Consider the following 27917-nt stretch of genomic DNA (forward strand, 5'->3'; position numbering starts at 1 on the left):
CTATGATGTGCGCTGACCACCAGGGGGTGGTGCAGAACAAAGGAAGGCCCTGGCCAGCAGCTGGAAGGCCCCATTTGGCCCTGATCACTGGCCAGGCCTAGGGACCATACTCATGCATGAATTTCATGCACTGGGCCTTAGTAAAAATATTTTTAAAAAAAAGTCTGTTCCAGAGTGTCTTTGAGAAATTATGTCCCTGTGATTATAATAGAAGTCCAGAATTTTATTTCTTTTTACAGAATTTGATTAGCTTCTCACTATGTCTTGGGTAGACAAAGTAAACATGGACTGTTGATATAGCCAAGAAGTAAAACTCAGATAGAATTTGGAGGGGGAATGTATCTTACAAACTAATTCTACACTACTATACCAAAGACATTCAACCTTCTCAAGAAATAGTTCCATACTGTTTGAATGTGCAAAGATCCAGGACAGATTTGTAATTTATTTTTCATCTTGTTCAGCTATCTATCCATCCATCCATCCATCCATCCATCCATCCATCCATCTATCCAACAAATACTTGTCAGTTGTGAGGGGGCCGAGCATCAGCTGTGTACAGTGGTTTTCACTTTCCTTCGTAGAGCAATCACAGAAGAATAGACTATTATACTGAAGGTCAACAATAAAATAACTAGAGCTGCTTTGTTCTTTCCTCCAGTGACGTAACTGGACCCTCTCAGATAATCTGTAGAGCCCCACAAGCATAACTTGAAAGCTTCTTATCAAAGACCACAGATGTGAGCCTTGTCCTGCTGAAATCCAGTATTTTCGTTTTGTCAACACAAATCAGTAGAACTGGATTTCACCATCAGAATAGGCTGAAAGATTAAATTTCTCTGATCAACTATGGCTATGTCAGTCACAAATGTAAACCTGGGGGTCAGGAAATTTGAGTATGATGGCTCCAGTCAGACTTTCTAAATGTTAGGGTCCCGTGGGCCTCCGAGACCTGGTCTGGACTCCACATTGGCCTACCTGAGCAGTAGGTATAATTGAAGCCCTGGTTCAACTTGGCAAAACCACATGAGCTTATTATTTAGAGCAATACCTCTCTAGCTTCCAGTGGGCAAATCCATCATTCATGGGCCTGAGGAAAATGTGGTCTGGCGTCATTGATTTTATATACAAGGTTTTAATGAAAATGGAGTACTTGTCAGTTCCCAGTCACTGGCAGCATGAGTGCCTGGGTGGGACTGGGAAAGAGCGCCGTGTATGCGGTCAGAGGATCTGGGTTCTGGTCCAGATGCGGCCGGCCACCACTAGGTAAAATGTGGGCAAATGTTTAAGCTCCTCTTGATCTCAGTTGCCTCCTCTGTAAAATGAGGGAAATCATAACCTCATTGGGCTTGTGTGAGCAAAAACTGCATTGAGGGTTTGTAATGTGCCTACCATGATGTCAGACACATAGTAAATATTCAATGAATGTTTAGTTCCTGTGATATTATTATTATCATCATTATGTATATGGCCATGTCATTTGGCTATTCTTAGCCTGCATCTTCACTAGAAAATGGGGATAACAGGAGTCCCATTTCTGTCTTTGAATTATTTTGAAGATTCAATGAAATATGTATTAGAGGCACCTTTTAAACCCCAATAATAATATGCCAGACAATGTTTAATAAATAAAACAGCAGTATCCCCTGTCCTTAAGGATATTACATACCAGGGGGAAAACACACAGACAATAAGTATAATTAATAAATAAATTATATACTATATTTGAGAGTTACAGGTACCCTGGAGGGCAGGTGGGGCATAGTCCAACATGCTGGCTAAGGGAATTATGATTTCAATAGGGTGGTCAAATGTGCCTTTGATACTAAGGCATTTGGGCAAATATGTAGAAGTGAGAGAATGAGCCAGAGATCTGTGAGAAGGGTGCCCCAAGAGGTGCAGGGTTCAACTTGTCAAAACCAAAAATGCCTGCTATTTAGAGCAACACCTCATGGATTTAGAGTAACCCTCAAAAAGGATCACGCCCATCATGTTTAGGCCATAGCCTTCAGACAAACCCGTGTCCCCGTAGCAGAGAGAGGGTGGTAGCAAATGAGGTCAAAACTTGATTGGGAGGTTGGGGAGGGCAGGTTGGTTAGTTAACCATGATCACCATTCTAAGCAAAGTGTCAGACTTCCTTTTGGAATGTTTCATCAGCAAAGACTTACTAATTGTAATAAGATGCAAAAATAGTATGAGTTTTAGAGTCAAACACATCTGGGTCACACGTGTGTGATTCTGAGCAGGTTTTTCAACCTCTTTGAGCATCAGGTTTTTGGCTGTGAAGTGGGACAATAGCTGTACAATTGTTATGAGGCTTATAAATAATGTAGGTCAAGAGCCAAGTGCAGTGCCCAGCACCCTCTTCTGAGCTCCCGAAATGGCAGTGAGCACTGAGATGACACAGAGCTGCCCCTTTTCTTCATTCACACTGTGCTGGGAGGGACTGAGTTTTGGCTTCCTGGGGCCACCTTGTTGTTCATATTATTTAAGTCAGTGCAGTAATTCAGACAGTCTGGCATGTCTATCACTGGGTCTGCTGGACTGACTGTAAATCAAATAAGATTCAAGATACGACCTAGACCTTTCATAAGCTTTGCGCTGTTTTCAGTCATAAGCATTCCTTTAGTCTTGTATTAAAGTCAAATGGTTACTTTTAAATTAGTGGTATTTTCATGACGAAAAAACCAGCTATTACTGACTTGACTGAGGGAACTTGCAGCTGACAATTACAAGCTAAAGGGACCTAATTGTAGGTGTCTGTGTTAAAGAGTGTAATGTGTGATTAACACTGTTGTTCTATTAACTCTAATCCCAATGATGGGCATGTGGTGAGACTGAGATTGTCTTTCAACCACCCAGTTCAAGCCTCCTTTCTTCCTGCTCATAATCTTGCATCGATTGGCTTTTTGTTCCCTCCGTTTGGCACCTTGCACTTCTCTAACCACTACTGAAAACAGCAGCCTAGTTGGTCACTCTAGAGCAATATTCAGATCACATCAGTTACTGGCTTTAAAATACCCATTTGCGCTGCATTGCAACATAGAATAAGGTCTCTCTCTGGAGATGGAAGCCTGCTCAAATTAAATGCTATTTCAGGTATTCAGTTCCATGTACTCTAATGTTGTTGTTGTTTTTTTTAAATACCCTGACTGGGACTTCTGGTCAAGATGGCATACTACATAAACACTGGGTCCACCTCCTCCCGTGACCACATCCAAATTATAACTAAATTATAGAACAACCACTTGAACACTAGATGAACACAAATTCTATAACTAAGCATATAAAGGAGAAGCAACATGGAGCCTGGTAAGAGGAGTAAAGACATGAAAGCAATTGGTCCCACACCTACACGTGGCAGTTAAGAATCAGGAGGGATAGCTCAGCTGGGAAGATCCCAGTAGCCAAACACTGGGCTCCTCAGCTCAGAGCACCAGTGCCTAGAGGAGGAGTCCCCACAGCAGTTAGATGTGAAAACCAGGGATTCCTTTCAGATGAGGCAGAGGGCTGCTGTAGACCCAGGAGTCCTCTTAACAGGCCTGCACACAAACTCACCAGCTCACAAACACTGGCCCTAAGCTCCAGCGAAGGGAAAGCATCCACAAAGCATCAGGGACATACAGGGAAGAACTGAGTTTTCTGGTTTCAAGGGGAGGCTTGGAAGGGCAGTTTTCTCTAGGACTAAGGCTCAGGCAGGTACCATTGTTTCTCTGTTGAGCCCTCACCCCACACAACCTGCAGGTGCAGGCTGCCACCAAATCTGAGTCTGCATTAACCTGATTAACACTGTTCTTGCCCCACCCTGGTAATTCTCTGAGTACCTGCCCCACCCAATCCACAGATCCTCTTTAAGAGGTAATCCAAACAAGCATCCAGCCTGAGTCCACACTGCGGACTTTCCTAAATTTCTCTAAGATACCAAAACCCAAACAAGCAGCAGCTGGCCTTGACATGCTCCATGCCTCTGGCTAAGTAACTCCAAGCCTTGTACTAGAGGCAGGTGGTCTCAGTTCATAGCATAGCCATTCCCAGGCACTTCCAAGCTCAGCATAGGCATTTAGCAAGTGCAGATCACTTTGTAGCTCCTACCAGGTGGCCCTGGACTGGACACAGGCAGTGGCTAAACTTGGCCTTAACCAGAGTCCCTACCCCAATGCCCCAGAATCAATTTACTTGGTGGCAAACTTCAGACCACACAAGAAGACCACCCAATTAATGCCACAAACATCACACCCAAAGGGCAGACTTGACACCTGAGCCTGCTAAAGTGAATCCCACTCCATGGGGTAAGCCTCACACAAAAGTTTGTCTGCCATAGTCATAGCCAGTTCTCACAGCCAGTCAACCTAAGGGTCAATCCCACCCACCAATATGCCAACAACAATCAAGTCTCAGACACACAAGATACACTCCTGGAGCACTTTGCTCAGGGGACTAGAGAGACCACAAAACTAGTCCCACAGGACACCTGCTGCATGAGGCTACTCTGCTAATACTGGGACTCATAACAGATCTACCTAATACATAGAAACAAATACAGGGAAACAACCCAAAATAAGACAAAGAAATGTGCCCTAAATGAAAGAGCAGGACAAAACTCCAAAAAAGAAACTAAACAAACTGGATACAATCTATCAGAGGTGGAGTTAAAAATACAGCTGATAAGGAGTGTCCATGAACTCAGAGGAAGGATAGGTGATCTTAGTGAGAACTTCAACAAAGAGATAGAAAGCATAAAAAGGGAGATGGAAAGCATAAAAAAGGACTGGTCAGAAATGAAGAATGCAATAACTAAAATTAAAAATATATCAGATGGGACCAATAGCAGATCAGACTAAATAGACAATCAAATCAGCAATTTGGTAGACAAGGTAGCAGAAAATACATTTAAATAAGGATAGCTTAAGAGACTTCTGGGACAACTCTAAGTGTAACAACATTCATATCATAGGGATCACAGAAGGAGAAGAGAGAGAGAGAGAGAGAGAGAGAGAGAGAGAGAGAGAGAGAGAGAGAAAGGATTGAAAACCTATGTGAAGAAATAATGACAAAAAATTTCACTAGCCAGGTAAAGGAAATACACACACAAATCAAGAAATCACAGAGTCTCAAACAAAATGAACACAGAGAGGCTCACACCAAGACAAATCATAATTAAAATGCCAAGGATTAAAGACAAAGAGAAAATTATAAAAGTGTTATGAGTTCACTTAGCGAGATAGACCACCGACTCAGAATTTAAATTTAAGAGCCTTTATTAAGCTGGCTAGCTGACTACAGTTACAGCACCCTGCCAAAGCAGAGGCTGAACTGCAGCCCTGACTGCAAGAGTTACAGCATTTTTATTTGCAAAAACCACAAAGTTAGTTACAAAGCCTTGTTTACATAATTAGTTCTCGACACAGTATAGCAACATACAGTGACTACCTTCCTATCTATGTGTTCTAGAAACAAAGAGTACAGAGTGCCGGGAAGGGGCCATGAGACCATATCTCAAGGCCTGGCCTGATGTCAGTACCTTCCTATCTATGTGTTTTAGGAACAGACAGCACAGCGTGCCCCGTCTGGCCTAAGTGCCAGATATTCAGCCCAGTACAAAAGTAGCAAGAGAAAAGCAGTGACCTACAAGAGAGTTCCCATTAGGCTATCACCTGATTTCTCAACAGAAACTTTGCAGAACAGAAGGGATTGGTACAAAATATTCAGTCATATAAAGCAAGGACCTACAACCAAGATAACTCCATCCAGCAAAACTATCATTTAGAATCAAAGAACATGTAAAGAGCTACCCAGAGAAGAAAAAGCTGAATGAGTTCATCACTACCAAACCAGTATTGTTAGAGGAACATTTTTAAGGAGAAAAAAATTTAAAATATAAATGAGAAAATATCGCAAAAAAAAAAATAATTCTCACTGACAAAAGCAGTGGATCAACCAACACTAAAACTAGTATAAAGCTTAAAAGGAAAATGTAGGGTCCAGCTGGTATTGCTCAGTGGTTAAGCATCAACCCATGAACCAGGAAATCATAGTTCAATTCCCAGTCAGGGCACATGCCAGAGTTATAGGCTCGATCTCCAGTAAAGGGTATGCAGGAGAAGCCAATCAATGATGTTTCTCATCATTGATGTTTCCATCCCTCCCTTCCTCTCCCTCTCTCTCTTAAATCAATAAAAATATTGTTTTTAAACAGCAAATGTAGCCGAACCGGTTTGGCTCAGTGGATAGAGCGTCGGCCTGCGGACTGAGGGGTCCCAGGTTCGATTCCGGTCAGGGGCATGTACCTTGGTTGCGGGCACATCCCCAGTGGGGGGCGTGCAGGAGGCAGCTGATCGATCTCTCTCATCGATGTTTCTAACTCTCTATCCCTCTCCCTTCTTCTCTGTAAAAAATCAATAAAATATATTTAAAAAAAATAAATAAAATAAACAGCAAATGTAAGAAGATCACATATAATTTTAACAGTAAATTAAAGAATTCACACAAATACACACACAAAAGAGAAATAAAAAATAATGACAAAACATAAACATAGAAGGGGTGAGTAAAAGTGGTAGTAATTTTAGAGTGATGATCAAATTAAAATAGACTATTATAGATGTAGCGTGGTATACATGAAGTACATGGAAACCAAAACCCAAAAGTCTATAAGAGATATTCAAGAAACAATGAGAAAGGAATCCAAATACAACACTACAAAAAGTCATCAACATGCAAGAGCAGAGAATCTATAACAATAAAAGCGTAATATGCTAATTAGAGCAGACGTCCTTCCGGACGTCCTTCTGTCCTTCCAGATGCAGCCGGAGGGAAGCCCGAGTCCCAGGTGCCAGAGAGAAGCCAGTGCTGGCACCTGGGTCTACTCTGGCACAAATTTCTTGCATCAGGCCTCTAGTAAGCAATGGGGAAGAACTATAAAAACAGAGAACAATTAATAAAATGGCAGGAACTACATACCTATATATTACTTTAAATGTAAATGGATTACACATATCTCTATATAACTATATATTACCTTAAATATAAATGGATTAAATGCCCCAATTGAAAAAGGATTGGCTAAGAAGATGTAGTATATATAGACAATGGAATTTTACTCAGTAATAAAAAAGAATGAAATCTCACTATTTGTGACAACATAAATGGACCTAGTGGGTATTGTGCTAAATGAGATAAGTCAGATAGAGCAAGACAGCTACCATATGATTTCACTTAATGTGGAATCTATAAAACAAAATAAACAAACAAAACAGAAACAAACGCATAGATAGAATGAATAAACAGATGGTTGCCAGATGGGAAGGGGTTTGGGGAGCTGGGTGAAAAAGGTGAAGGGATTAAAAAGTAAAAATTGGCAGTTACAGAATAGTCATGGGGATGTAAATTACAGTGTAGGGAATATAATCAGTAGTATCTTAATAACTATATATGGTGTCAGGTGAGTGCAAGACCTATTGGGGAAGTCACCTTGTAAATTATATAAATGTCTAATCACTATGCTACACACCTGAAATTAATCATCATAATAAAAGTGTAATATGCTAATTAGACCAGACAGCTGAACCACCTTCTGGATGTCCTTCCGGACATCCTTCCAGATGACCTTCTGGACGAAGCCAAGGCTGGGAGGGCCGAGGCAGCTGCTGCGGCAGCGAGGGCTGAGCCCCTTGCACAAATTTCATGCATCAGGCCTCTAGTATAATAATAAATGTCAACTTTAATTGAAAAATTATAAATCATTTAAATAATTTTAAATAAATAACGTTATTTAATATTAATAATATATTAATAATATAATATATTATTTAATATATATAATAATAAAAGCATAATATGCTAATTAGACCAGGCAGCCAAACGACCTTCCGGACATCCTTCCGGATGACCTTCTGGATGAAGCTGGGGCTGCGAGGGCAGAGCCCCTTGCATGAATTTCGTGCATTGGGCCTCTAGTTAATAATTTAATAATATAAATAATGTATTTAATATTATTAAATGACAGTCTCCTTAGAGAAATGGCTGATTCTAGGACCAGCATAGGACATAAATGAGGTAAATCTGGAGGGTCTTGTAGCACCAGAAAGTAAGGAAGTGCTCAAGAAAAGGGGAAAGGGGAATACACAGAAATCACCTGAAAGAGCTCAGTGGCCAAAGTTGGAATATTTTGAGCAACATATTGAATGCAACAGTGATGTGCCCCGGCTGGTGTGGCTCAGTTGGTTGGAGCATCCACTGAAGGGTCACGGTTCGATTTCCAGTCAGGGCACATATCCAGGTTGTGGGTTCGATTCCTGGTCGGGGAATGTACAGGAGGCAACCGATGGAAAGTTTCATCCAACTTTCACAGTCATGATGATTAAAAATGTCTCCAGTTTTGTCAAATATCATTAGTGGGTAGGACAAATAGTCAGACCACCTCAGCCCCCACCCCTGCACTGAGGAGCACTGATTACACTGTACATTTTAGGACAGGAAGGAGCTGCCTTCAGTCCTCGTTCCTTCCTCCCCGCCCCCACCTTTTATCAATGATTTTTTTTCTTTCTTTTTTCTTAATTTCTTTTTTTCCCTTATTTAAGTGCTCCCATACAGTTTATAACACAGTAACTTGTATATAGTGGTTGCTTAGCAAATGCGTGATGCATTTCTGCCAACTGAATCCTAAATGCCAAGAATCATAAATGTTATGGCTGATTCTTGTCAAAAGAAAAACAGTTTTTCTAAATGCGAAGCTTGATGTTGGGAAGATAATTTCTGATTCTTGGTCACCTGGAGTGTCTTTTATGTCCCCTGGGAACGGGATGCCCTGCAGGCAGGACAGGCCCACCTGAATGCTCACCAAACCTCACAGTCACAGTCACGGCAGTGCGCCCGGGAAGAACCCGGAGGAGAGGGACAGACATGAACAGGTGCCAAGGAACGCTGAGGAATGCATGGCTGGCCTGCAGCAACCAGCGAAGCCTTCTGCTTCGGTCTCTGGTTTGAGGTGCCATTTACAGCACAGACCTATTTTCCCCAGCGGTTATTCCTATAATTTCTGGAATGGATCTGGATTGGGGAAATGACTCCCAGTAAGATGTTCTATGGCGCCCCCTTAAGAGAGGGCAGGCAGCCGGAGGGAGAGAGAAATCCTGGGCAGTCCTCCCACCTCTGCAGGCGCTGCATCGCTGGAGGAGCAGGTGCTTGCCATTAACGGGAGCGCAGAGAATCGCAAATCAAAGGTAACCCAGCAGTGAGCTCCCATAGTCTCAGGCACTCAAGTCAGGCCGCCCCTTTCTCTGTGGCAGCCCCAGGCGCTCGCTGAGCTCGGCCTTTCAACACGCCAGCCCCGAGTCGCCCTCCCCGGGGCTCTGCGTGGTGCCTTTGTTGCATTTGAAGTGTATTGCAATGCCATTGTCCTCCTCAAGATCACACAGACCTTGTACGTAATTGTGTCTACATGTATATGTACATGTTACATGGAGAGGGTGGGAAGACTCCCGTAGGAATTAGATCTCAGGGTGGCTGTTTCTATCATTTCTCTCCCTTACACCATTTCCCCAGCCTTCCCCACGGATCCCCACAGGCATAAATGGCCGTTTGAATCCCCTCTTATCAGACGCCCTATTCTTTCTCTCTCGCCAGAAGGAGGGACGTGTGAAGTGATAGCCGCGCACAGATGCTGTAATAAGAACCGCATCGAGGAGCGGTCGCAGACGGTGAAGTGCTCCTGTCTACCTGGGAAAGTGGCCGGAACGACCAGGAACCGGCCTTCCTGTGTGGACGGTGAGTCACTGGTGTTACCTCTCTCTCCGGGTGCTTACCAGGCACAACATATATTTCTGTTTCACCTAAATGTGGCTCAGGATAGTCAATAAGGAGCATCCAGAGTAAATGCCAGCCCTCAGAATAGAGTTTGAATTCTTGTTTCTCGGGCTATCACATTTTTAAGTAGCTCTATTTTCACAATTTTAGAGAAGAAATGTGAGAATCCAGCTCATTTGGGAAGTGATTGTGGATTGAGGTTGCATACAATGATGTGGGTGATAATGGTAGTAAGAAAACAATACTTAACATTCATATAACACATATTTAATGAGCATTTACTATATGCTCGGTGCTTCACGTACATTCTTGATGGAGTGTGCCAAGCACTGTCCTAAACACTTCTCATGCACTAGATCATTTGCTCTGCAACAAATTACCCTCCACATTTAGCAGCTTTAAACAGCAGACATTATCTCAGTTTCTGTGGGTCAAGAATTCACCTTTGCTGGCTGGTTCTGGCTCAGGGTTTCTCCTGGAGTTGCGGTCCCAGCCCGCCTGGTACTGGAAGACGACTCTAACACGGCTCTCTCACCTGGCTGTGGGCAGGTGGCCCCAGCTCCTCGCCAGGGGACCTCTCTGTAGAAGCTTGGCGTCCTGACAACATGGCATCTGGCCTCCCCCAGAGTGCGTGAGCCAAGAGAACAATACAGAAGCCAAAATGACCTTTTGACAATCTAAGCTCAGAAGTGACACGTCATAGTTTCCATGATAACCTATTGGTTATACACACCAGCCCTTGCATTCAGTGTGGAAATGGGCCAGGGCTTGAAGACCAGGAGACAGGGACCCCTGGCACAGGTACACTTGCCCTGCATTTAATTCATGAAGAAAGTGAGGCTTAGAAGGGTTAAGTAATTTTCAGTGTCTCATGGATGATAAGTCATAGCTCAACTAACTCTTTTTCTTTTTAATATATTTTTATTGATTTCAAAGGGAAGGGAGAGGGGGAGATAGATAGAAATATCAACAATGATAGAGAATCATTGATCGACTGCCTCCTGCATAACCCCCACTGGGAATGGAGCCCGAAACCTGGGCACAGTGCTGACTGGAAATCGAACCGTGACCACCTGGTTCATAGGTCAATGCTCAACCACTGAGCAACACCGGCTGGGCTTAACTAACTCTTGATCCCTGAGTAACTGACCTAGTAATACTAGGTCTTGAGCACCATCTTTAAAGCAATTTTATATGATCTATCAAACAGTGAGTCGAAGGTTCAAAGGGACCACACCTTTCTCTTGGCAGCTTCAGCTTTTATCATTTTAGAGCTACATATGAATTGACCTCCAAACTCTTCAGTAAGGAAATCAGGATTAAAGAAGTGAGTCACATGCTCAGGGTCACACGGCAGGAATTGGAGCTTGACTTTTCTGGCTCAGGGCTCATTCTTCTGCCTCCTGATATAGATGGTAAAAAGCCTTCCAGATTGGCTCCTGTTACGGATTTTCATTATGAATCACTATGTAGTTGGTAAGAGAAACACTCTCAAACTGGGCCAAGTAAAGATGAAGTTATTTTTTAAGAAAATAGAAAAATTCTGGGCGAGCCGGTCACAGGAAATTCAGCCAAACCTCAGCTGCCTGGAGAATTCAAAAATTCTCCATCTGCTTTGCTTTGTTTCTGACCTGTTTCCTTCATTCTCCTTTGTGTGGACTGGTTCCCTCTTTGAGGATTTGAACCTTTGCCTCCCTATAACTCAAGGACGGCGTGAGGCTTTTATTTCCATTGTGCCTGCTCTGAACTCCCTCAGCATCATATGTCCCAAATATATTTGACTCCGTTTATGTCTTAAATGCATTCTCTGAAAACACTAAATATGATTGGCCCAGCTTGGGTCACATGCCAACCTTTGCCCAATCAGCCAAAGGAACAAACTTAATGAACTTATGTGGCATGCACAGGTGCCCATTCTCTTCTGTGGGAAGGTCAAGCTTTTTTTTTTTTAAGTGAGGAGAGGAAACACACCGTGAACTAGAGTTCTCCATCGGGGTGATCCTCGGGGTTTATTTGTCAATGTCTGGAGACATTTCAGTCCAGACATTTGTTATAACTAAGGGGTGCTCCTGGCATTTGGTGGGTAGATGCTGCTAAACATCCTACAATGCAGAGAGCCCCCACCACAGACTGTCATTCAGCCCCAAATGTCAGTGGAGCTGCAATTGAGGAACCTGCATGTGGTTATTTCTAAATCCCAGTCAACACAACGAGGCACCTCCAGTGTGGGGAAGGCAGGCGGCTAGACCAGAAAAGCTGCCTCACCCTCTCACCAGAGAAAACTCTTGGTCCTAGAAACCAATAAACATAAAACCATGATGGTTTCTCCTGTTCTCGCCAAAGAAAGCCCTGAGTCTGTTAATTATAAATCCCATTTCGTTTCAGTTCATTTTTGTCTCTAATGATCGAGAGCTGTAACTGCCTTCAGGGTTTGGATGCCAGGCGCCGAGGGGGATGCTGTGTCTGCTGGCAGAGGGGTGGCAACTGGCCTCATTCTGAGAGAAGCTAGGCCGTGTCATGGTAGCATTTGTCTCTCAGAGCAGGTCTGTTTGGCGTGGGAAACTCTGAACCTTTAGGGTGGTAGGTTCGGGCACGAGGATTATTAGTCTCTATCTTCCAAGTGAAAGCCAAAGAATAAAGTGTTCCAGAGTCTCCCGCTGGCTGGTTTCCTAGGATCCGCTGCCATGGATGGCAAGTCTGTGTATTGCTATGATCAAAATGGACTTAATGGCCTAGATCTCTACATGCATGTTAAGTCTGAAGTGTGTATGTAAATTAATATTTCTGGTACAGTAATTAAGCCATGACCTTGGGCGAGTGACATTTCTTTTCTAACCTGCTTCCTGGTCTGTAAAATGGGGATAATAATTGTTTCTACTTCACACAGTTAAGGGAGTCATGTGCACACTGTGTTCTGCATGATGGCCAGTTCCCATCCAGTGCTCGTTAAATGATGGCTTCTGTTTCCTGTTTCACAGGAGGAGGCATTGCTTCATGAAGTCCTATTTTTATGTTAATTCAACACAGGGGCATTTTAGTCACCAACTTTTCTTGGAACTGCTTCTGACCATTTATCCTGGATATAGCGAATGCCATATTCAGGAATACATGCATGTTCATTTTAGGAATCTTGAAAACTAAAAAAAAAAAATGCATCTGTACATTAAAATCACCCATAATATTGTTGCTCAAAGATTATCATTGCTTTATAAGGTAACATGTGCACCGCTTTCCAGCATTACCCCTTATTAAAGAGAAACTCACATACTATGTATTTTATTAAACTAAAATATTGTAGTACTGTTTTACCAGCAGTTTGTTTCATTTGCTATATGATGAGCATTTCCCACCTTAATACACACTCTTCGGACATCTCTGTCAGTAGCCACATAGATTCAGGGAGAATCACCACCGTTTATGTAGCTATGTCCCACTTTGGTGCATAGATGGGGCTTAGTGCGCTTATCTCCCTCAGCTCAGGAAGCCTAGAACCAGCCCCTGCCCTTGACAGCACTTGTCGGTCCATGAAGCACATTTGTCCTAAACATAATCTGTCGCACCTGGTGCCTTTCCCATCGCAAGGGTTCTGATGGCTGTTACTCGCTTTCCTCTGAAAGTGTGGGTCAGTGGCAATTTCTACAGTACTTTCAAAAGCAGAGGAACAGAAGATTTTAAAATAAGCATATATTGGATTATAGTAATAAGCATATATTCCAAACCTGAAGCCAGATCATTTTAAATGGGACATGAATTCTGCAGTACAATCTTAGCAACTTATTTAAAAGTGTGATTTATGATATTTGGAGAAATTTTTAAGTAGTGAATTTTAGTTTTAAAATGATATTCTATTGGCTAGTGACTGAAAATAGCAAAAAGCATACTCAACAACTTAAATTTGGGGGTACTCATTGTAAATATTATAAAAATCAGGATACCTTGGACTTGGGGCTAGCATAATTCTGAAGGAATATGCCTTTATAGTTTAATCCACACCTTAAAGTGTTTTAATTATTCTATAACCCAAAATGGGGGTGGGGACACCCTTATTCAATATCTTTGGTTGAGACCAACTCAGACTATAATGTACAACCTTCTATTAATCTCCAATTACAGTTCTTAATCTCCTTAAACAATGCTGGGGTTAGGGGTGCCACCCTCACCTCCCCCCCTCAGCCCCAAGTAGCTGAAAATCTGAGTATAACTTTTGACTCTAGAGTGTACCCTTCAATACCTTGGATTCAACCAACCAAGAACCAAAAGCTGTATTTCAAATTCATGGTTGGAAACCATGGTTGGAAATGCAAAACTGCTTTTTGATCTGTGGTTGGTTGAATCCACAGATGAGAAGCCGACTGATATGAAAGGTTCACGTATAAGTGAACACACACCGTTCAAACCCATGTTGTTCCCAGGTCAGTTGTACTTTCCAGGGACTAAACCTAAAATAAAATAAAAGTTCACAAACAAGAGATGGTGTTTCAAAACATAATTATTTACTTTAGGGAAGACCTTTTCCAAGCAGATATGGAAAACAAACAAACATAAAAGAGGCTTTTTAAAATATGCTTTATTATTCTAATTGATCTGTAATGGCATAGAATATCCAGCTCAACATTTTAAAATTAATGGAATATAATTAATAAAAATAATGATGACAATAATAAAAATAATGGCTAACATTTTCTTGAAGGCTTACCACTTTTCCACGTCCTTCAAGTCTGTACATTTATTTAATTCTAACTCCAAGCCCATGTGGTATATCCTTCCATTTTTCCATTTTACCCATCAAGAAGCGAGCCACAGAGATTTGGAGGCTTGCTCAACACCCCGCAGCCCGCAGTGGCAGAGCAGGAGGTCGCCTGGGCTCCCTGACTCCAGGGCCTCCGACTATCAATCACAGCCAAACCAGGATCTAACATTGCACAGGTTCTAACCCAGGGGCTTTGAGAAGAGGAAGAAAGTCTAACCAGGTGGACACTTTCGAAACTACCATGCTTCACTTTGGGCAGTACCTGCCTCTTCCCTTCCTGTGTCTTAAGGATGGTTGGTTGATTGCCCTACATAAGAAGCAGCTTTGTAAATATGATTTCAGTTTTAGAGAATGACTAAAGCTTCAGTGCTTAAGGCATAGAGGATAAAATTACTTTCACGGGGAAACTTTCATTCAATTTTTCTCTAGGGTTTATTCTCATGTAATTTATGTCTATTTCTAACTTAGAGAAATATGTGAAAAATGATTATAACTACTGGTTAGTAGAGGAGGTCTTTTTGTCCAATGGTGGATTTTAGTATCAACCTAATTAAGAGAAATCCCCATGATAAGTTCATAGGCCTTTCTTTTCCATTCAGTGTAAATTATGACCATTTTAATGACTCTGATGGCTAGCAAACTTTACTTGGTATTCTTGTCTTTTTATACTGGGATACAAGCCAAAGGCAACAGCAAGAAGAAGTCAGCTTATAACATGTAACTTTGTAATTTTCAGTTATGGAAACCCCAGATTTCTGATGTTAACTATTAGAGCACAGTTAACATAATGAGAAAGCCATCGTACCTATTTCTGTGAAGAAAAACCCCCACAATATATCAAGACACTGCTCCTTGCTCATCATACTTAGCCTCCAGGATCAGAGCAAGAGAGACAGAAATAAAGATGCACAAGGCTAAACCCAGGAAGACAAACAGATACACAAGGAAGAAGACAGACAGGGCCATCGGAAGGAAAAATCAGAAAGAACTGTAACAAAAGAGAGAAGTAAGAGACTAGACACTGAGAAGACATATTAAAGCATCTATCCATAAGACTGGGTCCTTCATCCTTCCAAACAACAGTTTGTACTCAGGCTCACAGCTTATAACTATTTTTAACTAAATAAAACTTATTTAGTAGATTGAGACTTCAACTTTTTTCAAGTACATTATATATAATTTAAGAACCAGAATCTCTGCAAAAAAATTGCTTCTGGAGATCATTCTTTACCATGGAAATACCCTGATAAAAGTTTCTTGACCACATACCATCATATTCCTTAGAAACAAATGTGGTGGAGAAAAAGGTCTGGGATCAGAGGAAACTTGAAATTCAGCACCAGTTCTCTGTAGAAGACCATGGAATGTATATGATGAATGTGGCGTGAAATAGCCCCTTCTTAGCTTCCAAACCATGACAGCAAGTAAGGTCCTGAGACGTTCCACAGATAAGAAGCTTGAGGAGCTTGAACACAGTATTTTTCAAACGTTTTCTTTTTAAATTTTTTCTTTTTTTCAATTACAGTTTACATTAATTATTATGTTGTATTAGTTTCAGGGGTACAGCATGGTGGTTAGAGTCTAACCGTTAGACAATCAGATATTTTACAAAGTGATGTACCGATATTTCAAGTACACATGTTTTATGAGAGAGCCTTTCTCTGTAATGCATCCTGCAGACCCAGTGTCCTATACATTAGACTTTGGGCCATGCTGGTACCAACCAGATAGAGGACGTTCTGTTTTCGTCTCTCTAAGTGTTTTTGTAGGTCTCCCGGGCTAGCTGAGAACGGCTATGCCAAGAGCTCAGTGCTTTTCCCTAAGGCTGGCTGACCAGGCTCATGTCTCAGTGACATGGCAGACTCAGCTGTAGTTTGGAACCATCTAGAGACCTTCCTGAGCAAAGACAATATGAAAAGCTTAAGCCCTTGTTGTTAGTCACAGATTTGAAACATTGTAGGGGAGGGAAGAGGGCCTGCTTTGGTTCTGCCATTTGTTACTTACCATCCCACACAATGAAATACCAAGGAATGAATTGTGGAGGTGGGTCTGGGACGGGCCACAGCAGTGCTCCTTGCTCTCTTCCTACGTCGTCATTTGAAACTTGCTTTGTTCTATCAAGGAAGGTTCTGGCTTGTTATGAATGCCGAGCTCAGTGGGCTTTATCAGGAGGCATTTGTGAAAGGAGATCCAGTCATTTTTATTAGAAGACGGTGGCATTTTTCAGGTATAATTTCTGAATTACATATGAATTTTCTTGTGCTCCCCTACTTGACACTTAACACTGCTTGGGTAAGAGAAATTAGGAAGCCTGTGTTAGTAAGAGGAATGAGAGGAAGGACGTGCAAGAATGGACACAGTTTTTCATACTAAACGTCAGTCTCTGTACCTGTTCCTTCGCGTAATAAAGAGTGTGAATTCCATCTTCAGCTGGTCCCCTACCTCTGATAGTGGATGTCATTGCTTTATAGTGTAGAGCAGCCATTGCCAGCTCACAGCCCACGGGCAGACACCACCCTCAGGCCTGTTCCATAGGGCAGCAGAGTGATGGGAATGTGACATTGTGTGCCTCTCAGTTCCCACAGGCTCACCACGCCTATGATCATACCTGGCTCCGGCACATGCATGTTACCTGCCTGATTGCTGAAGACAGCAGAATGGATAGCTCTGGCTCACAGTCCCCCCTACTATTCTCAAGTTAATAAGCAAATTAATTTTTTTGGAAAACAATTCTGTATAGTATAAAAATAATACACATAATTGGGTATAAGTAGAAATAAAAGCATGTATACAAAAATAGCAAAGAAAATATAAAAATATCAGTAGCCCCCTCTTTCTCCCTCCCCCATCAGTACTCTCATATCTTAATTATCAGAAGGAACAACTGTTCCCATATTTCTGTGTATATTACAGAAAATATCTATATACATGCAGACCTATATATGCCCATACATAAAACTTGATAAATGAAAATGGTATCGTTTTATATAAAATGGTCTGAATTTGTATTTTTAAGTACAAATAACTGTCTTATATAGTTCACTCTTTCAGTGAAAGAGTGGCCGGTAAACATGGGGAAATGCTCAACATCACTTAATTGAGGAAGTATAAATTAAACACTAATACACAATATTTCATCAATCAAATGGGCAGAGATAAAAAGGTTGGTAATACCCAGTATTAAGGAGGGAAGGGAGAAAAATTACATGTAAGTCATACTCAGTGATAAACAGCTTACAAACTCAGCTACTTTTCTTTATTTGATTCACTAAAAGGAGAGAAGAGAAATACCAAATTTTGTAATGAGACTGGATGTTTGGGGAACATAATACAAATTATATGCATTATATCTATTGGTGGTAACTTTATTTAGCAACAATTATTGGATGTATAATACTCTGCATTTCCTTAACAGGATCAAATTAATTAATCTTGATATTATCTAAGAAATATAAAGATTTTGATGTCTTGATGTCACTTCAAACTATATATAAAAGTATATTTAGTGCATATAATTGGGCCTAAATACAGTATGTTCCATCATAAGTAGTCACTTGGGAGGTATAAAATTCTCTGCACAATTATTTGTCATTCGTGTGTGTGTGTGTGTGTGTGTAAGAGAGAGAGAGACAGAGAGACAGAGAGACATCATGGCATGGCACACACAAACCCTGTCATGTACGTAGCTGTGATGTACTTGGTTACAATAATCTCAAATTCATCAACAAGAAAATTTCCCTAAAGTAGCCTCAAAGTCATTGGTTTCCATCCAAGGAACTCAGGTGTTTTCAAAGACCTGCTCTTGTCTGAAATGAGAGCACTTTATTCATTTTTTTTCTATTCAGAAAGGGCGGGGGAGATGTTCTTGTTCTAAATCTAAGGAGTCAGCTCCCAGCCCTCTAGCTGGGCTCCAGCCTAGACAAGGCAAGATTTCAGGCCCTGTGTTACTTATGTGCTTTCCATATGAATAACGAGTGCGGCTTGTTCTTTCACAGTTCTCGGGAAATGTATAGCCTGTCCTTCTGCAGTAGCACTGGAAGCTGCTGAGAATATCAGTACATTTCTATGTGGAAGATGCCGGTCATTCCAGCTAAGGCTGTGTAGACACTCATGAGGATGGATACTATTTTGAAAATTAATGGTGTCTTCCTCCATCCTTTCCAGCTCCTTGAGTTTTTGAGGGTCTGTCCCAAGCTCAAACAATGAAACATTAGTTACCCACTAACCAAAGAACAGAGACCCAAATATTTGATGATTAAGTTCAAAAGCCATTTAAATACTTAGACATAAATTGAAGAATTACTTTTTTCCTACCCCCAGACTATGATGTATGCTGTGAGCTGAGGGAGGGGGAACCACAGGAGTAAGAGAAGTGTGGTTCACTGGAGCAAAGGCTCTCTGCCACCACCATCAGAGAGACGTGTCACCCCTGGTAGACCACCTCTCCAACTGCCAACCAAGAGAGCATTATGTATGACAGCTCAGCACTCCCTCTTCATATCCTTTTGGTTGTCTTCCAATTAGACCATCCATGAATAGCATATAGCATATGGCGCACTGACTGTCCAACAGGAATCATAACCACCAGTGTCCTAAGCACTCCTTCACATTTCATCCTGAATAGGTTTCCCCAGGACACTTACAAAACCAGGAAGCCAGAGGAGAGACCTGGGCTCCTATTGGGTGGGATGGACATGGAAAGGAAATTTCATGTACCAATTATACAAGGTTAGATTGAATTAAGATCTCCAATGGAGTTAGGACATTGGTGGAACATTCTCACTTTCCCCAACATAACTATTTCACTTATAATCCCTAGTGTTATTTGACATTTTCATTATTGCATTATTTTAAAAAATTAATGGTAAGATTTAATGGACTAAATTTCAATGTCAACTAATATTAGTTAGGCTGGTAAAATGATTGTATGGTTAACCAGCCACTCACTTAAAGGAAGGTCATTTTCCTTCAAATGTAGAATTGCCTACATGTGCCAACTTAGAAGTTGTCATTCATGCTCTCCTTCTTACTATAAAATAATTTTGCTTTATGCTAATGCTGCTCTCATCAACATTCTTAGGATGCAAGAAACCTAAGTCTTCTTAGTAGTAGCTCAAATGAAAAGAGAATTATTGTGAGAATGTATTAGGGCCTCAAAACCCAAGAGCAGATGTGGCTCATAGCAGGCCTCTGGGCAGCTGCAACTGGGTCAGGCATGTGTGTTCACCATGGCTCTGTCTCACCGATGTCACCTTTCCTCTTGGGCTCTCCTTAGTTATCTGCCTCGTTCTCTTTCTCTTTCCTCCAGAAACTAGGGAGATTAAGTCTGTCCAGGTCAGCTGGCAAGGGTCTTCTCAACTATAGTTAAAGTACTAATTTAAAACTACTAGTTGTACTGGGTTATAAGTATTGAGCCCTTACTATGTGCTGACCTTGTGTATTGCTTGTATTATTACTTTAGGTCATTTTCACAACAGCAGCCTTATAAGATCGGTACTATTAACACTCCATTTTATAGAGGAGGAATCTGATGCCTTAGAGAGGTGACGTTATTTCATCCAGGACACGGTAGCAGTAGTTCTGGGGCCCCAGATGAGGAACTTCCACACAAGACCGGTAGGAGAGAGCATCAGAAGCATGGCTAGGAAAGGTGCAGAGTACCTGTTCACTTCCTGTATTCCCTTCCTTGCAGAAGGACAGCACCATTCAGGTATGCTAGACTCTTACTTAAGCACCCCCTTTAGCATACACACCATCATCATCCATGTCCCATATATCTCAAACCCATCGACCTCTCACCATTTCCGAATTTCAATACTGCCATAATCTGGACTCTTATCTAATTAAAATGTGTCCTCAATTGACTCTGACTTTACTTCCCAACTTGTATCACCAATTCCAGAGGTCCTCCCTCAACCCACCATGCCTAAAGCTAACAGATGCTCTCCTCTGCAGAGCAACATCCTCCTGAACAACATTTATCATAACTGACCATAAAGTACGATAATAGTTTGTTGACTTGTGGTCTTCTCTGCTAAAGAGATTTACCTATGTATTCATTTATTCAACTATTATCTTCAGGACATTGATTGTGTGCCAGAAGTTATGCCAAGCACTTGATCACATAACGATGAGCAGAGATAGCCCCTGGCACCTGTGGAGCCTACAGCTCAGCAGGACAGACAGACTTTAATCTAATCAAACATAAAGACGCACAAGTAGAAACCGTACTTCAAAAGGAAAAGAACCCGGGCTTTGGAAAGGATGTAATAACAGGATCTGAAGGAGGCTGGAAAGCTGAGACTTCTGTGGAGAAGTGACCAAGGTCTGAGATGTGAGGTAACTTACAAGGATGCAACCCTCCCGGCAAGGAAAGATGAAATATTATCTACACTAATAAAAGAGAAACATGGTAATTAGCGTACGACCGCTCCCCTTCCCATTGGCTAATCAGCATATCCTTATGCAAATTAACTGTCAGCCAAGATGGCGGCCGGCAGCCATGCACTGAAGCGAACAGGGAGGCTTGCTTGCTCCAGTGACTGCAGATGTGAGGTGTGACTCAAGGTAGCTGGTGAAGATTCCAGGAAAGAAGAGCCTTGGGGAAAGTCTTGGGTTTTGATAGAGACTTTGGGAGAAAGCCATGGTGGCTGAAACCAAAGAACAATAGTATCATATTCAGGAGGAGGCTTAAGAGTCAGGGGCCAAGCAGTAGTGTTGTGACTGAGCTGTGTATCTCCAGTTCCTAATATAGTTTTTAAAAGTGAGATAGTTTAGTAAAATACTTAGAAAAGGCAGCAGTGCTGGGATCTGCTGTGGGAAGTGGGATGGTAAGTCAACTTGGATTGTATGTGTGATGAGAGAGCATTGAGAGTCCTCTACTGAGAAGACATTCTCCGCCTGTGGAGTCTGGAAGCAGATTTGAAAGCAGTACGCTAACACTTCAGACAGCGCCAACGCAAAGCAAAGTAGGTTGCCTCTTTGATAGCACTACCTTCCACACACACCGTTACCCACATGGTTGCTGTCGCCTGAACATCTCACGCTCTCAGTGAGATGCGCTTGTTTTCTATTCAAAAGTGAAGACATTAAAAACGAACATCATCTTCTAATGCCAGTCCAAGTAAGAGAAAACACTCATTTTTCAAGTGCCTGTTGGTGTGCACACAGCATCTCTGAGATTGAAAGATCTCATATGGATGATGAATTTTAGAATGGAACAAGAAGGGTACATTTCCTTCAAGATCAGGCACAAACTGGCATACCTCTGGCTTTGGTCTTCTCTCAGCCTTCATATAATGGCTGCCATTTCTCTTCTTACTATAGACACTCTCCGGAGGTGACTTCATTCATTTATTCTCACGGCTTCAGAGACCCAAACAGCTCCTATCTAACCTAATCCATACGTCCAAACACCAGGCCCTTCCTTCAGGTTATTATTGAACATCTCACTTTTTTGGGGGGAGGAAGAAAAGGAAATGTAATTAGTTTATTACAACATAGTTCAACTCTAAATAGTTTTTACACTGAATACTAATCTCATCAAAGTTACATATAGTTGTACTGAGGAATGGCTCACACATAGTGGGGATAGGAGACAGTGGGGACAGAAATAACTCCCATAGCAAGAAGTCAATATCATGCCTAAAATTGGGAAAAAAAACCAGGAAGTAAAATATTTTTTAAATATATGTTTATTGATTTCAGAGAGAAAGGGAGAGGGAAAGAGAGATAGAAACATCAATGATGACAGAGAGTCATTGATCGGCTGCCTCCTGCATGCCCCCTACTGGGGACCAAACCTGCAACCCAGGCATGTGCCCTTGACCCGAATCGAACCTGGGACCCTTCAGTCCTCAGGCCGACACCCTATGCACTGAGCCAAACCAGCTAGGGCAAGAAGTATATTATTTAGAGATATGGAAGTGAATTCCACAAGAATAAGCTAGAAGAGGCAAAGGGATTTTTTCTGGAGAGGGGAGATGGAATAATAGGGGGATGCTTTATTTTATAACTACTTAACTCGTTATGTGTAAGAATAAACTTTAGACAAATTTTGTTCAAGTTTACAATAATTTTTTTAAATAATGGGTACTCTCTTTTGGCAATATGACAGACCATATTCTCTGAATGGCCATCCTACTGTAAAATGGATACATTTCAACAAAAGTACTTTTCTTTTCTTTTTACTTAACATTATCTTTTTTTCTTCAATTTTTATTTATTTATGATTTTATTTTTATTTTATTTGGGGAGCATAAGCAGGATGGGTTGGAATTACAGCTCTTTCTGGAAATAGATTTATTTTTGGTCTTTTAATTTTCCACTTATAAACATTTCATAAATGCTGGCTTACATGGATACATCAAATATAGACACAAAAGGAATTTAGCTTTTATCTGCACTCAGTTTCCTCATCTGTAAAATGAAAATAATAATAATATCTAGCTGATAGGATCAGTGCAAGTAAAGGGATTTACAATACCTGGCAGACAAGTGCTCTGTAAATGTAAGCTATTGTTCTTAACCCAGATGCAGTTCACAGGAGAAACAAGCATAGAGATAAAAACCATAATGCATGTTTCAAGGGCACCAATTAGTTTGGCTGGTGCTTCAGGGAATAATGGGGAAAAACATTTAGAAAGACAAGTTGGGGCCAAATTGCTTTCTTGCCTTCCAGGCTAATGTTAAAATTTCAGCCAAGTTTTCATTAATTGATGATCTAATAGCATAGTCTCCAAATGTGAGGCAAGCAGGTGTTTAGTGTACAATATAGAATAAATTACAGAATTGCTCAGAGTACATTCCAAATTCAGGTTCTGATTTGAATTTAACACAGAGGTTGGAACAAATAGATATCTCTTTGGAAAGTTGAAATTAAATAATCATAAAGCTTCGACAATGAACAGCAAAGCACTGGGTCTTACTAAATGCTGGGGCTCAGCAAGACCAGTCCTCATCTTTGCTACACCTGACCCCATGGCTCATTCACAGGGAGAGCCAAGACCACTTCATCAGGAAACTCTAAATAGTGCTGAAAATTGTTTCTGTTCTTTTCATTTTACCCTTATAAATATTCCAGAAGAGATTAAAAGTAACTTACAAGGATGCAACCCTTCCGGCAAGAAAAGATGAAATGTTACCTATCCTATCTAATAAAAGAGAAACATGGTAATTAGCCGTACGTCCACTACCCTTCCCATTGGCTAATCACTGAGATATGCAAAATAACTGCCAACCAAGATGGCGGCCGGCAGCCAGGCAGCTGACGTGAACAGGGAGGCTTGCTTGCTCCAGTGACGGAGGAAGCCAGGTTCCCCGCCTGCCTTGCCGGCCTCTCAACTGCAACTCTAAGCAACTATGTTACAAATATAGAAGCTAAACAAAACCCCAGAAACCTCTTTTCAGTCAGCCAGGCTTCAGCCAGCAGGACTGCAACATTGTTTCAAATACAGAAGGTAAACAAAGGCCAGAAACCTGCTTTCAGCAGCCGAGCCTCAGAGCTAAAGCTGGCCCAGAATTTAAAAAGAAAAAAGAAAAAAAGGAGCGGTTGGTAGCTTCAGTCACCCGCCAACCTGAAAACAGCCCTCAGCCCCTCACCCAGACTGGCCAGGCACCCCAGTGGGGATCCCCACCCTGAAGGGGGTGTGACCAGATGCAAACAGCCATCATCCCCTCACACCAGCTGGCCAGGCACCCCAGTGGGGACCCCCACCCTGATCCAGGACACCCTTCAGGGCAAACCAGCCAGCCCCGACCCGTGCACCAGGCCTCTATCCTATATAGTAAAAGGGTAATATGCCTCCCGGCACCGGGATCAGCAGAGCAGCGAGGCTCCCGGCACTGGGATCAGTGGAGCAGCGAGGCTCCCGGCACCGGGATCAGCGTGACAGGGGGCAGCGCCCAAACCCCCTGATCAGCCCTGCTCTGTGCCTGATAGGGGGGAGCTCCTCAATCCCCCGATTGCCCTGTGGCTCTGTGTGTGACAGGGTGCAGCGCACCAACCCCCTGATCGGCCCTGCTCTGTGTGTGACAGGGTGCGGTACCCCAACCCCCTGCCCCCACGGGCCCTGCTCTGTGTGTGAGAGGGTAGAGCCATAACCTCTCCATTGGCCCTGCCCTGAGTGTGACAGTGGCGGTGCCCCAACCTCCTGATCGACCCTGCTCTGTGGGTGATAGAGGGTGGCGCCCCAACCCCCCTCCATGGGCCTTGCTCTGTGTGTGACAGGGTAGAGCCATAACCTCCCCATTGGCCCTGCCCTGAGTGTGACAGGGTGCAGCGCCCCAACCCCTTGATCCGCCCTGCTCTGTGTGTGACAGGGGGTGGTGCCCCAACTCCCCTATCGGCCCTACTCTGTGAGTGACAGGGGGGAGCTCCTCAACCCCCTGATCGGCCCTGCTCTGTGAGTGACAGGGGGCAGTGCCCCAACCCCCTGATCGGCCCTGCTCTGTGAGTGACAGGGGGTGGTGCCACAACCTCCCCATCGACCCTGCCTTGAGTGTAACAGGGGGCGGTGCCCCAACCCCCCAATCGGCCCCACCCTGAGCATGACTGAGGGTGGCATCGCAACCTCCCAATCCGCCCTGCTCTGTGCATGACGGGGCGGCGCCCCAACTCCCCAATCGGCCCTGCTCTGAGCCTGACCAGGGGCTGCACTTAGGGATTGGGCGTGCCCTCTGCCACCCGGGAGCAGGCCTAAGCCAGCAGGTCGTTATCTCCCGAGGGGTCCCATGCTGTGAGAGGGCACAGGCTGGGCTGGGGGACCCCCCCCCCCGAGTGCACAAATTTTTGTGCACCGGGCCTCTAGTATATATATAAAAAGCTAAGCGACCTTCCAACTGGCCAACTGGTTGGTAGGAATGACATGCACTGACCACCAGGGGGCAGACTCTCAATGCCAGGGCCGCTGAGCTGCGGTGACTTGGCAGCAGCAAGTCTCGAGTGATGCACCCCAGAACCAGAGAGGAAAGAGCCTGATTCCTCGAGGGGCCATGCAATTCCACCTTTGGCTGTGGATTATGTTGTTGTTGGGGCACTGTTGACCCCGAATCTGGTTTACTGCTGAACTGTGCCCCAGGTGTGGCTGGCTGGGGAGGGACCAGGGGAGGTTGGCTCCAGGGCCTGTCCAGCCTGTCTCACCCAGTCCTGCCCCACCGGCCACCTTCTAATTAATTTCCTTTCAATGTGCACGAATACATGCACTGGACCACTAGTATAGATCTGAAAGGAGTGAGTACAGGGAAAATAGGGGAGGAGACAGAAGAAGAGGCTGGAGGGATGAGAACACACGGAGGCTGTGAATACTCCAGCAGTGGGCCACAGGTTGGCTTTAAGCCTTGTAGTAGACAGGGAAACAAGGTTGGTTACAATATTTAGAAGGTTCTCAGCTTAATTCTGGCAACTGGTGAGGAGAGAGAGAATGCCAGAGAGAAGTCTCCCAAGTTGAAATAAAAAGGGCACTGTGTAAAATAGTAGCATCTTCATCACATCCCGGCACCCCAATAGCAGGCATGACACTATGGCAGCTAATGCATATTTAATGAGTGAGGAGAGGAAGAAAGATGGGGGAGGGGAACCTGCCTCACAAAATCTATGGGATACTTTGCTAACATTCCTCACAGTGGGCTGATGGCCTCCCACAATTCAGTAAAATAAATTCTATAGGTGGTGTATGCAGAATGACTTGGTGCAGGAATCAGTACTCAGCTAGTCTAACTGAAACCAGCAATAGATTTTAGTGCCCATAGAAGGGAACAGATTAGGTATTTTACAGGCAATCTTTCCTAAAGACCTTCTCTCCACCAGACATCTGCTAAGGATGGAGGAGCAGTAATTTGACGATATACTCCTGTAAACCCCAGCTGCTTGATTCAGTTACTGAACATAATAGAAATGTACGTCTTGCTCATATGAGAACTGGTTCCCGCATACTGAATGGCAGGTGGCTCTCCTTCATGTGGTGCTTCGGGAACCGTGATCCTTCCATATTGTGTCTCTGTGGTGCACGGCTGCTGGGGCATCCACACCAAGTGGCAGGCAGGGAAGAAGGCCCATCTACCTCTTATCCACATGGGCCCAGGAATGACCCACATCACATCTTTTCACATCGGAGTGGTGAGTGGCCCCACCGTATTGCAAGGGAGCTGAAAATAGCCTGTGCAAGCAGCTGCTTCCCTGTCACATCCTTTCTGTGTGAAATAAGAGCACAGTCTCTTCCACAGGACTTACCTCCAGCCACCAGATATCTCCCATGCACATCACATGCCTTCCCCTTCACCCAAAACAGCCCAAAGTCCAGGCTCTCCAGGTGGCAGATTGTTTCTCCATCCAGTGTAGCTGAGACTCCTCCTCATAACCTGGCCTCCCAGATACCAGAGCATGAGGAATCACCCCTGTCCCCATCCCACATACTAACTAGATAGGTGTTGGAGCAGGGCAGAATCAAGTTTAAAAACTCCCATTCAGAGCAGGAAAGAGCAGAAAAGAAACAGTGGTCACCATTTCTTAACAATCCGAAATCCTGCCCAAAGGACACTGCGGAGACCCCTGCCCTGTGCGTGGGAGGAAGTCCGGGTCCATTCCCTCCACAAAGCTGCCTCTGCCCTCCGGTAGGGTTTGTTTGTCCATCACCTCCTGGCTTCACCTGAAGGGAGGCTCAGGCCTGTGCCCTCCTCGCCCTGCACCTTTCACAGCGTACCTTTCATTCATACTGAACTGGGAGCACAAGGGTAGTTTTAATCTCTGACAGCTAACTCCTTTTTTTAAATCTGAGATTGTTGTCATTAGGGCAATACAGTTTCCTAAAACACTAAAGGCTCCTGATCTATTTTTCCCCATAATTTTTACCCACCACTGATCTAGTTCAGTGTTATTTCCTAGAAGCTATTTTCAAGTCTGCTTTATTTCTTTGCTTTCACCCTTGTGTGAAGCATCATTTCAGTTCACAAGGCGTATGCCATAACTAGTCACATGACTGCCCAAAACCAAGGGAGCCTGGGAAATGTGGTCCTTGTCTGGGCTTTCCAGTAACCATGCTATGCCATGGAAGGGAGCACCAATCTTCAGAAAAGAGCTGACCAATGAACCATATCTCCCTGAGAATATTTGGAAGAATAGAAATATTTTGCTATGTATATCTAATCTAATACAAGAGAAGCATGCAAATTGACTGTACCTCTGCTACACCCACAAGCCACGCCCACCAGCCAATCAGGAGCAAATATGCAAATTAACCCAAATAAGATGGCGGCAGCCACGGAGCTGGAGTGAGCAGCAGGCTTGGGTTGCCCCCGGCAATGGAGGAAGCCAAGCTTCCCGCCTGCCCTGCCAGCCCTGAGCTCCGCTCAAGGCTACAAGTTTCA

The 27917-nt window shown here is 43.3% G+C and overlaps 1 protein-coding gene across 1 annotated transcript in view; it reads left to right on the forward strand.

The window, feature by feature from the left end:
* Window positions 1-27917, forward strand: part of FAM19A1 (family with sequence similarity 19 member A1, C-C motif chemokine like) — a 492146-nt gene that overhangs the window by 376462 nt on the left and 87767 nt on the right. Inside the window, exon 3 of the mRNA XM_006093757.3 lies at window positions 9626-9766. Coding sequence (XP_006093819.1) covers window positions 9626-9766 — 141 coding nt within the window. The remainder of the gene's footprint in view (window positions 1-9625; window positions 9767-27917) is intronic.

The sequence above is a fragment of the Myotis lucifugus genome, unplaced genomic scaffold (assembly GCF_000147115.1).
Source record: "Myotis lucifugus unplaced genomic scaffold, Myoluc2.0 scaffold_123, whole genome shotgun sequence".
NCBI lineage: Eukaryota > Metazoa > Chordata > Mammalia > Chiroptera > Vespertilionidae > Myotis > Myotis lucifugus.